The sequence below is a fragment of the Paroedura picta genome, chromosome 2 (assembly GCF_049243985.1).
Source record: "Paroedura picta isolate Pp20150507F chromosome 2, Ppicta_v3.0, whole genome shotgun sequence".
NCBI lineage: Eukaryota > Metazoa > Chordata > Lepidosauria > Squamata > Gekkonidae > Paroedura > Paroedura picta.
Window position 1 is genome coordinate 77,061,783 of NC_135370.1, and position 12,420 is coordinate 77,074,202.

A 12,420-nucleotide genomic window follows, 5' to 3' on the forward strand; every position below is an offset into this window, starting at 1 on the left:
ATCCTGCCCGTATAGAGTCAGCACAAAACAACCCTTTATTAGTAATCACCTTTATCCTTTAACATCTTTAGTATTCTGATTCTTTGTATATTTTCTAAATATCCCATTGATTGATGCACAGAAGACAATGGGAGGGGGGATGCCATTCATCTCCACTTAGTGTAGCATTTTCTCTTTTGAGGATTGTACAATGTTTAGATCTGATTTGGGGCCTTCATTCAACCATTTGCATCACAGGCCTGTGTACTGAAAGCATACTCATACAGTCATATAGATTGTCTGGCATACCTATACCTGTTTTGTTAGGATACAAAGGCCACATTTATGAGTGAGCTTTCATTAATACAGCTACTATTTAATTGGTATTTGATGTTTGAAAAGCCTAGTACAGAACCTGCTGTGCAGAGACACAGTCCACACATGGTCGTATAATCATATGATACTATATTTTGCTGGATCGTACCATTTAAGGTTGATAGTGAGGATTGTCCCCTTGTATACTCAACCCACACAAAACAGTTCTCTGCATACCAAAAAATAACAAACATTTCCTTGGATTGCTTCTCTGGGCATGTTAGTTTTCTATAAGCATGGCTTTTTCATGAAGGGTCCTTGAGATTTGATGATCATATACACAAACCTGCTGTCGGTGGTCATACAATCCAGGGTAAACTGCACCATGTGAATCTGCAAGATGTGCAGGTTGATTCTTAACATCTAATGGAGATTGGGGAGAAAAGAACAGAAAGAGAAGAGATGATGCAGAGTTAGCTTAAGAAGGAGGCTTCAAGAAAAGCCCCAGGAAACCACAAGGGGTACTATACATCCTAATAAACATATTGTAAATTGAGCTTTCATGGGCTATAGCCAGCTTCACTAAATGTACATTGAGGCTTGGAAGGCTGCTAGGTTTAAACACAGTGAGGGAGAAATAGTATTACCATTGGGGTTAAAAGAGGCAAAGGATGCAAACAATTCCATAAAGAATCATAGAATCATAGAATAATAGAGTTGGAAAGTACCTCATGGGTCATCTAGTCCAAACTCCTACACTATGCAGGGCACTCACAACCCTATGGCTCATCCACTGTAACTTGCCACCCCTTTCAGCTTTCACAGAATCAGGCTTTCCGTCAGATGGCTATCCAGCCCGAGCAGTAATATCCATGCTCTCTCAACATCATCTGCTTCATGAGATGTCTGTTGTGGGGAGAGGAAAGGGAAGGAGATTGTAAACCACTTTGAGACTCCTTCAGGTAAAGAAAAGCAGCATATAAGAACCAACTCTTCTTCTTCAACACATTTGTCCTCATTTTTCTATCTGTCCAATGGGAACAATAGTGACCTCCTTGGGAGCATTCCTTTGAAGGCAAACATAAAAGTGTTCACAAATTGAAAGTGCCATATAAAAACTATAAGTAGTAGAAAAGAAATCAGAAAAGGAGGACTGGGAGTGGTTACAAGTAGCGACAGAGTTGCCTGTTCTAGACATAAAGAGTGCATAAAAGAGGGAAGAGAAACTGGGCTGTTGGAACTTGATTATACTGTGTGGAGGTACTAAATTTCATAAACATTTAAAATTCATAGCTGCCCACATGTCCCTACAGGTGAAATTCTAGGCATTCAAACAACCAGACATGCCATGAAAATTTCAGAAAATGTATTGAAATATTTAAAATCTTAGTTATTCAAGCTATTTAAAAATTAGTGGTAAGGACTCTAATAAGTGGGCATGGGCTAGGAAGAGAAGAGCAAATCTATGTGTGAATGTGGATGCATTAAAGACATTGCTTCTTGTTGCAGATACTCAGCTGGCTGAGTGCCGGGCACCTCCTGAAGTAGAGGGAGCCCCTTTGGTTTCTCTGACAGAGGAGAGCTTCAAGGCCTGCCACCTGACCTTGACATTGGATGATTATCTCTTCATTGCCTTTGTGGGCTTTGTGGTCTCCATCGCTTCAGTTGCCACCAACTTCCTACTAGGCATCACTGCCAACTGTTGCCACCGTTGGAGCAAGGCAAGTGAGGATGAGGAGATATAGCCACATGGCCCGATCCTTCCTGCTCCTGCATTGCCCAGTCAGGGGGAAGCCAAGGGCTATCAAGTTCAGGGAAAGAAGATCACTTGTCTTTTCCCTGCTCTGCCATTTTCTTGAGCCTTCCTCCCACCAACCCCTGTATGTCTGCACAAGACTGCCATTCATCAGTCTTTCTTTTCAAGGGTGAGGAATTGGGCCAGCAAGATTAGGGAGACTGACGCGTGCCTTGTACAATCCTCTTCACACTGGAAACAGCCAGTGAACCATGGCCTGAAAAGTGATGGAAATACATTAGTGGATGCTTCAAACCATTCTTCATCCATTGCCTTCCTCACCACTCTTTGCATACACACACAGGCACGCAACATAATAACATGCATTTGTTGCACCTTTCTAAGTGAATGCCTTGAACATACAGTCATAACAAATAGATGCACAGATCCACATACATATTCTGTACCTGAATATGGGCATACACTGGAAGATCAAATTTTCCCTCTCGGGTGATGTGAGGATCCCATCTCTTTGACCAATCCAAGTCCCATTTGAGTTAAGAGAACATTATTATTAAACACATGAAGGCAATCTGGATAATTGTTAAGAGTGGTAGATCTGTACTTAGAACCAGGCCAGTAGTCCATTCTTTATATATACAACACTTGTTGTTCTGTCAAGATCTCCAAGAAGATTTTGGAGACAAAACTGAGGTCCAGCAGAACTCCCAGCAAAACTATTTCCCATCCCAGATGCTAATCATTTGGCATAGATGGTGCTACAATTTACATATCTATCTGTTGTCTTCATGACTGGTCTCTTGCTAGCCACATGGCTAGTGTTCTGTCTCCTGTCAGGGATGCCTGCATTCCCAAAGGCACCTGTTGTACAAATGGCACACAGATTCTCATTATGTTACAGTATAATGGCACCTTATAATGAGACATATAATAAAATATGAAATTGCTGTGTAGCTAGCAGAGAAGGTGGTAGTTTACGGTCTATCACATCTAAAGTGACATCGTGGTCACTGGACCACAGATCAGGACTGAGACTATTGGCTTTGAGAAGTTGCATCCAGGGTTATATTAGCTGCGGAGACAGAGGGTGCAGCCTCTGAAGAAAAACAAAAGATGCCACTTGTTGAAAGTAAAGTTTTTAAAGAGAATAACATTATAAGAAGTTATTCTTGAGGAAGCAACATTGAAACATGAGGGTTACCATAAATTATTGAATACAAATTCTTCATAGCTTCTGAAACTTTGTTTTTCTTCAGTAATCTGCTGCTCATTTCCATATTACAAATTTGTATCCATTTTATATCAAATAGTTGTGGTTCTCCCTCAGACATCCTGCAGTCTGCAGTTCTTTTTTTTAAATCAGAGTCCAGTAGCACCTTTAAGACCAACAAAGATTTATTCAAGGTGTGAGCTTTCGAGTGCAAGCACTCTTCCTCAGACTATTTTTGCACTCAAAAGCTCACGCCCTGAATCAATCTTTGTTGGTCTTAAAGGTGCTACTGGACTATGGTTTTATTGTGCTACTTCAGACCAACACACCTACCCATTTGAATCAGTAGTTTTGTGAGAGTGCTGGAAAATGTCCACCATATTTCCTTTGCCCCAGAGAGAAAGATAATTAAATTAGTTGGAATCTGCAGTGAAGGCTGGCTTTCCAAGCTCTGTGATGACTGGCCTTGGTTTTGTCTTTCTTACTCAACACTCTAACAGCAGATGGTGCTACATGTTAGGACTGGGAATTCATGGAAATCCATGGCACCAGTAGTTTGAGGGAGACTGGAATGAACCACAAAGTTTAGCACTTGTAGAGCTTCCTGAAAGCCGGCATTGAAAAGAATGGAAAGGGATTCTAGAATTCTGGAACTTCTGTGTAGTTCAGACTTGCTACTATCCAGCTATATTTAGCATTTCTCCAAACCCCCCATAATAACATTTCTTGTTTATCTTTTTCCTGAGCATAAGGGCTTATTAACAGGAGGGGAGCAGGAATAAGGCAATGGGTTTCTCCAGACTGCATAGGAAGCCAAGATCAGGAGTAAAACTAGCATATAACATGTCTCATTTTCAGCCCTTTCACATGCATTCTAGAAATAAGTTTGACGACAGAATGGATTGAACCTAGAATATTGATCGATGACATATCACATTTGCATCCAACCCCACCATTGTAATGCTCTTAGTAATAAAGTTGGACATGAGGATTCAGATGCCTGTTTGGCAGGTTAAGCTATCTGACCATAGCCAATGTTCCCTGGAGGGGAACCACCTTATAAAGCCTATAACCATTTCTGTGTGCGCTGATTATAGTTAATGTACTTTGAAATGTGTAAAGTTTTATTTTTGCATAGAAATAGGACCAAACAAGATACTACTGCCTGCTGCTGAGAAGGGCTGGAGAGAGGGAGGGGCCAGAGTGCCTTCTTCACTGTTCCCACTTGGTCTCACCAAAATCAGAAAGTCAGCAGGAAATCTGTTCTTGGGGAGCAGAATCTTTTCAGAGTGTACTCACACAACGTTTCCACTGTGATGGGGAGAAAATCTATGTCAAATGACCTTAAGAAATTTGTGTTTATGTCATTTTCAAAAAAAGCTGGAAATTGGTTGATACAGGGCTAATGTCATATAGGCCTTCATTTGCAAGGTAGAATCTTCTCACGTTATTGTTCTTATGCTCCATATGAAATGCCTGTGTCTTTAAGACTGCTTTAAGATATAGTTCAGAGAATCCAGTTTCAAGACAGTGTTTATCAATAATAAACTGAAGTGGTTGCCACTCCAATTGTCCTTGCCAAACAAACAGAGCTTTTCCTTGGGTGTTGCAAAGCTGGATAATGTTTCTGTCTCCATCCACAAGGGCAGCTTTCAGTTGCTACCAGAAATTCTGCCTGGGTTTCTCTATGGGAATCCTAATAACAGCTCTAGCCCAAAATGTTCATGCCATCACACTGAAGCGATTCTTTGGAGATCTTTCAAATAGTCAAAAAAACAAATCTATAGAAATGACATATTTTCCCTATGTACACTGAGGATAACCTCTGGTTGTCAGTAATTAATGAGCGACTTTATTATTTCTAGTGTTGCACAGTTATAGACAAAGAACCGTTCCCAAGCAAGAACTGGGAATCTGCTTCACCCATCCAAATTCACTCAGATAAGAAGCATCCCTTATACCTGAAGATGTCAACATTTGGCTTTCAGGCTGTCTTCTTTTGTGGTTATTTCAACACGATCGGCACTTGTTTAAAGAGGACTAATTTGATACAGAAACAGGAACGTCCTGATTCTGCTCCAGAGCCAAAGGCCAACATAGCATTTTAAATGGAGTGATTCCATGCAGCATATGGTAAGGTGACTGTGATTGTTCCGAATGTGGCCAACTTGTAACTCATCCATATTTTCCCTGCTGAACATGGATTGCACTGTGGAGCAATAGGACTGTGTTGAGTTCTGAACTGGCAGGCACTGAAGTGTACACACAATCATCTCACCACATGCCAGACTCTCTCCATACAGATCATCTTAGTTCATGGTTGCAGGAGGTGAACTGTCCTAAGTACAGTTCAGCTACTGATATCAGTCACTACTGTCTACAGTCCTAGACAAATGAAGTAACTGCACAGCTAACATGCCGCTAAAATGGAATGTTGTGCTGATGCAGACACAGCTGTGAAAAATAAAAAAACTTTCCAGAAAATAATCTAGTTTGATATCATGGTCTCAAATACCTGAGATCCACTTCTCACATTATTTTACTTCTAAGTACACATGCCTTCACACATATCAAATCCATGCCAGAGAAGAGGGGAAAATGTGGTGAGTGACAATAAAAGCAAATACCTATGAGAATACCGAACATTAAGAGAATTCTCTCTTAGCTGGTTTCATGCATTGTCATTCTCCCTTTACATATGTTTGCAAACATGATTATTTGCAAGATAATCTATCTTTAAATGCCCTATGAAAAGTAGCCCTGAAAGGGGCTCCTAGTTGAATGGGAAATAAATTCTTTGGTTTAGAAACTGAACAGATTTGAAAAGGCAACACTATAAGACATGAAAGCTCAGTTCCATTTATCCTGGTGTTAGGAATACAAACACAAATCATGTGTTCAGTGCATGGCAAGTGTGCATGTTCCTTAAAATGTGTCATGATCTGAGCACTTAGTTCATGATTAGGTGATCCTGGGTATCTCTTACTATACGAAGGAAGAAGCAGGGCCACTTGGTTGACCCCTTTGCTACATCTCTCAACACTGAGGATGCTTGAGTTACTGCATGGTTCATTCACAACTGCAAATCAATGCAGCAGTCATCAAGAGAAACACAAATGTGTGATCCGTCCCTAATCGCCAAAGAATCTTGCTCTTGTCCTGCTGTTCACATGGCTGCGATTGTGGAAAGCTTTGGGATGCTCTTGTCAACTCTGCATGGGAATAATTTAGGCAACTGTTGGTGGTTTTTGAGAATACATCTCATCTGCATTTTTGGAATAGGCATGCTTGAATCTCATACTTCCTCTTGGTAAAGTGGCTAAGAGGGCCAGCATGGTGTATTGGTTAAGGGCAACAGCATCTAATCTGGAGAACTGGGTTTGATTCCCCACTTCTCCATATGCAGCCAGATGGAAGACCTTGGGCCAGTTACAGTTCTCTCAGAGCTCTCAGCCTCACATGGTAGAGGAAGGGTAGGGAATTGTAAGGGGAGAGGAAGGGTAGGCAGTTATAAGACACTTGCAAATCTCTTCAGGTAGTAAGAAGCAAGGTACAAATAACCAGCTCTTCTTCTTCTTCTTCTTCTTCTTCTTCTTCTTCTTCTTCTTCTTCTTCTTCTTCTTCTTCTTCTTCTTCTTCTTCTTCTTCTTCTTCTCTGTTTTCCAATATTTTACTATTTGCTTTTGAGAGCTATAATAACATTGTTTTAAATCTTAGAAGACATAAACATTGCCAAACTGATGCTTTGAAATGATAGCTTCTGATCCATAGAGTGTGCAGTGCAGCAGGGCACTTGCTCTATGAAGCCAGATGCATTGTAAGAGTGTAATTTCTATGCATTTCAGTATTAAGCCTTTGGAACTTCATGAACCAAAAGCATCTGCTCTCAGAAGATAAGGAAAGCCAGGCTGTCTGTTCATGGCAGATACACGGATTAGTCATGGTGCCTTTTACATATCTTAGCTAAACTTGTAAAACCAAAGCCAGATTTTGCATGTTGAAAGGAGCACATTTCAGAGTTATAACTTTGATAAGAAACTCCATCCAGGCATCACTTGTGTTACCTAAGGGGACAAACTGTAGTCTAGGATCTGCTTTTGCCCATTAAAATTTGAATGTTGTGAAGTTCCAGTTGTTTCAAACTTTACATTCATATATTTCAATTTTGAATTTAGGTAAACTGTGAATTTTCATTGTTGACAGAGCTCATGTTTCTCCTGTATAAAGCTCTATAGACTTGTATCATTTGTTGTGTTGGTGCTTTATGGATCACTGTGATTGAAATATATGACTTTTACAATTCAAAGCATCTAGCAATGGAAGGATCTGTGGCTGAGGAGGGATTATGTGTGAGAAGTCAGACTAGAAACTAATCTGGAAGTCAGACTAGAAACTAAAAACGTTTAGAAGCAAACTTTTCAACAGGTCGGAAAACGTTCTTAAGGGGAAGACTAGGTGTTACGGCATGTTTAATGGTATATACTTTGGGTTATCTCATTTCTTTAAAAAGCAGGAGGGGGCATCTAAAGCCCAGCAGAGATTGGCAAGAGAGAGGCAGTGCTGATCCCTTTGTCCCATTCATCATAGTCCTCTCCCTGATCAATTTAATCCAGCCTGTTTGGGAGAATCAGGATTCCCATTTGCCCACTTTTGGTGGGAGATCTCCAAATAATCATGGCCCTTGCCCACCAACCTTGACTTTGTTGACTGCAGAAATTGAGGCCAAATTGGGAAGGGGGATTATGTTTGGGGAAAAACATTTAAAAGAAAGTTAAAGCCTTGTTTTCATACAGGAGGTTCTAACCATAGAGCTAAATTCTAACCATAGAGCTATTTCCTAGGGCTAAGAGCCTTAAAAGGTAGAGAAAGCCACATCTTTATGGAGCTCAAATATATAAAAGTATTAATAAAAACAACAGGGAGTGACATTTTTCTATAAGTCACACATATAACGTAGTTATATCCTAACATCCAAAGACCTAACGCATTTCGACCTATGCAAGTCCTCCTCAGAGGTCACTATTCAGCACACACAATTGTTTTAAAACACACAGCTATAGATAAAACATGTTTATATAAATATGTTTATATTGAAGGCAACCCTTTGAAAAACCTTGATTTGTATAAGAACTTTTAATATCCAGTGGATATGCAAGGGACCTTCACATGAAGGTTGGTTTACCATTCTGGTGATTGAAAAATGATGAAAACATATGTGGCTTATAGAAAAGTGTTGTTTTTATTGTTTATAATACTTTATATATTTGAGCTCCATAAATAAAATTAAAATGAAATATGTTTTTATATATATTATATAAAAGTTGTAGCTTTCTCTACCTTTTTAGGCTCTCAATTCTATTCCAGATTGGTTTCCTCCCCCCTTTTTTGTTTGTTTGTTTGTTGTTGTTGTTGATAATGATGATTCCTAGAGCTACCCAGAAGTGACAAAGGGTAGCTGTGGGAATCACTGGACACTCTACAGTAAGATCATCTGTTTTTCAGAATATTATTGTAAGGTATTCTAGTGAAAACTAGGTATTGTTCATGAAACTTCCTCATTCATTTCAATGGAAGGAGAGAACCTGTTTAATAAGTTTTCTTTGTACAACTCCATATTGTATCCTTCCATTACAACACATGGGGATTTTAGCATCGGGGAATTCCATGAATGTGCCATAAACTGCATGTAACTCTGTACTGAGACAAAGACAGTTAAGCCTTCATTTCTTTTATACAGATAATTTTAAAATAGTTTTAAATGATATATCTAATGTTTTCACAGATATTTAATTTCGGCCCTCAAAACTAATACTCTAAATTGACCCAAGTAAAAGAAGCCCTCAAAACTAGAATTGATCATCAGCTCTACCAATATTAAAACAACTGCTTGGTGTAAACATTGAAATTTCAGATGTGACATCTTTGTTTGCCATCAAAGAAAATCCAAATTAGAGAACATGTTAATATATAGTAAAGATTTCACAGTAGGTAATATTTTAAAGCAGTGGTCCCCAACCCCCGGTCTGGAGACCGGGACCGGTCCGTGGATCAGCCGGTACCAGGCCACAGCTCCTCCTCCCCAGCTGCTGCCTTGGGGGCTGCCCTGTCACTCTGCCACTGGCTCACCTTTGGTGCTCTCCGGCGGCTGTCATGGCTGGCGCTCCCCCTTGGCCTGGCACTGCACAGCTGCTGCTGGCAGCACCGTCCAATGGGCAACAGGAAGTCAGGGGCACCGGCAGGAAAGCAAGTGGAGCAGGGGTTTAGGTGGCGATGACATCCCTCGGCAAAAGACTACCCCTTCCGGGCCTCAGTAAAATTGTCAAGCGTTGACCGGTCCCCGATGATAAAAAGGTTGGGGACCACTGTTTTAAAGCATTCTGCAGGGAGGGTATGTGTCTTCACACTGTCATGAGCCAATGCTCGAGAGTTACCAGAAAGGGCAATGAGAGCTACCAGAATTAGAATTTATCTTGAGGTGACAGAAATCAGTTGTCCAAGAGAAAATGGCTGCTTTGGAGGGTGGATTCTGTGGCATTATACTCCACTGAGCTTCCACCCTGTCTCTAAACCCCTCCTTCTACACATCACCAAAATTACTTGGAAACCCTGAAACACCTCTTACCCCATTTCTACTCTACATTAATCTTCTTTCCAACATAAGGCTTCTTGGATTTTTCCCTGTATCATTCTTTGGGCCTATGTTTCAATATTTATTCAGTTATACAAATTAATGTAGTTTGAAGTATGTAGGGTTTTTCCACAAGTGAGTCCAAGTTTTTATAATTTTTTCTCTATATCATCAGATAATAAAATTATCTTAGTCCCATGTGGTAATTTGAGCTATAACCTATATGCTAGTCCAGCTCTTCATCACATCTCTAATGTATTGGAGGCCTTGTCTGCATAGGGGCTTGCATACATATATCCCCAGTTGTAGCTCTGCATGTAATTAGGTCAACGTGCAGACAAGACCTTGAATATGTAGAAGTCAAATGCAATGAGAGATCCAGATGATTCTGGGTAATCCCAATTCATCCCAATTCTTCCATCTTGTCTAAGATTCTTAATATTCCTTATATCCTGGAACAACCTTTACATTTTATGTATACAGGTGCAAGGAATGATCTCTGGATATGACTTGTCATTAAATAGTCAATACAGCAGATAGTCATATTTTTATATTATAGTTACTGTAACCAAATATTATATCCTATAATTGTCTATGTCATGATAATTTGTATAGAAATTAAATCAGAAAAGAAATTGTAATTTGAGATCCACCCCCTTGTTCTAACTAGCAGGGCTAGTTTTGGTGTCATTTTTTCTCCATATTTCATTGATAGGATACAAAAGTGGAAGATGGCAGGAAGGCAGAAATTTTAGAATACTCCTTTGTCCATATTCAAATAACTTTACATCATTGTCGCATGGTGGCTTTTCCCTATAATTTCCAGATAGTTAAAAGTTTCATTAAAGTATCCTTGCTCCACATACTGAAATTGCAATTCACTCCATGGCCAAGAACTTTTGTTCTTGAACAGAGTTTATAACATAATAAAATACAAAAACATGCGGAACTACTTTCACATACACACATAAAGCACCTTTAGTAAAGGCGAATGGAATGGAAGTCACCATATAAAACACTTTTTGTCAAAAATGCTTCTTTGTATCACACTATATCAGCTTTCTGTTCTGTTCTTACCTTCTTCTCATAAGCCAAAAGGGAACCAAAAGAAAGAGAAAAATAATTTTTAAAAATCTAGAGCACATTTTATTTGTGAGAAATGAAAGAAACATTACAAATAGAAACAACAAGAAATATTTAAAACTATGGCCTGGGTCCTAAGTTTCTGGTCTCTTAATGGCAGAACCTTCTTCCCACATAAGGGGCTATCTGTTTGCAGAACATGTTTCTTCCACAGAAGCAAATTTCCTTGCATTAACAGAAGACTCTTTGCATTGGGCTCCACCAATCATGGAATGGAAACTTTGGATCCAATCTGATTTTATTCTCAACATGAAACTGTTGTTTTTTTATATATATATTTCAAGGGGAAAATGAACAGGGTCTTATGGATTTGGAGGTCATAGGGGTAGTCATAACAGTTGAAGGACTTCCCTAAGTCCTGCTCTCCAATATGAGCAGACTAAATACCAGCCCAAAATTCAACGGTAGACAAACAATGGCAGAAACCTGGAAGAAAGAGCCTCAGTTTGTCTCCCCCTGGCTGGATTGATGAACTCTGTGAATCTGTCATCACTTCTAAGCAATTTTTTTATGCCAGGGTGGATGTTTGGACTTTGGAGTTGATAGAGAGGGGAAAGGTAAAAACCTTTGTACGTAGATTTTATAAATGTGAACTTTTGTAAATTGTGAGAATTTTTTTCATAAATGTACATTATCAATAAAAAGTGATTAGTTTGACAGAATGCATATGTTGTTGGTTGTATGAAAGGAACATTAGCAATTATGTTTATTTATTATTGGTTGGGCTTCTCAAGCATCCTTCTTTTAACCTGTGACAAATTCAGACCATTTCCAGAGGTAAATCTATAGCACTTTTTGTAGCGAGATGAAAGGAGTAAGACATATCTCTGCAATGAAAAGAGCTAGAGACTTATTTTTTTTAATGAAAACTGTAAATTCAGAGAACTTCTTATGTATATTGTCATGACACTGTAGGAATATAATGATATGCAGTTGCTGTTTTAGAAAAATTGGTGGTGGTTGGTGGTGTTGCTGTTGGTAGGACATCAAGGAAAGGAAACAATGGGGAAACCTGCCATGTGGAAGCCCTGTTGCTGCTTCACTGCATTGGCAGCAACAGCAGAAACTACACATGCCTGGAAAACACCCTAGTGAGCAGAAGCATTTAGGACTGGTTCTGCACTCACTTTTTTTTCCATTGTCAATTCTGCTGAATTCAAATCAATCTGAACCTGGACCTTCTGCCTTTGTTTTTCCCAAATTGAAACAGAACTTGGGTTCTACACTTAATTGTCTGGCTTAATTGTCTCTCCTTCCCACTTGATTGGGGAAACTAAGAGGGGGAGGGAAGCAATGGTTGCGTAAAACTCCAAGGAGCACAAGGCTGGAGATGGGTTTATTTTCTGCCATTTGTCTCCTCTACAGCCAAAGCAGGGGGGGGGGGGGATG

General features: G+C 39.6%; 1 protein-coding gene across 2 annotated transcripts in view; it reads left to right on the forward strand.

Moving 5' to 3' along the window:
- The window catches only part of LRRC55 (leucine rich repeat containing 55), a 30,920-nt gene extending 19,227 nt beyond the window's left edge, over positions 1-11,693 (forward strand). For both annotated transcript variants that reach the window (XM_077320944.1, XM_077320943.1), the window contains one exon: positions 1,804-11,693. In XM_077320944.1, the coding sequence (XP_077177059.1) occupies positions 1,804-2,039 (236 nt within the window). In that variant the 3' untranslated portion in view covers positions 2,040-11,693. The remainder of the gene's footprint in view (positions 1-1,803) is intronic.
- The last annotated feature ends 727 nt before the right edge of the window (positions 11,694-12,420 follow it).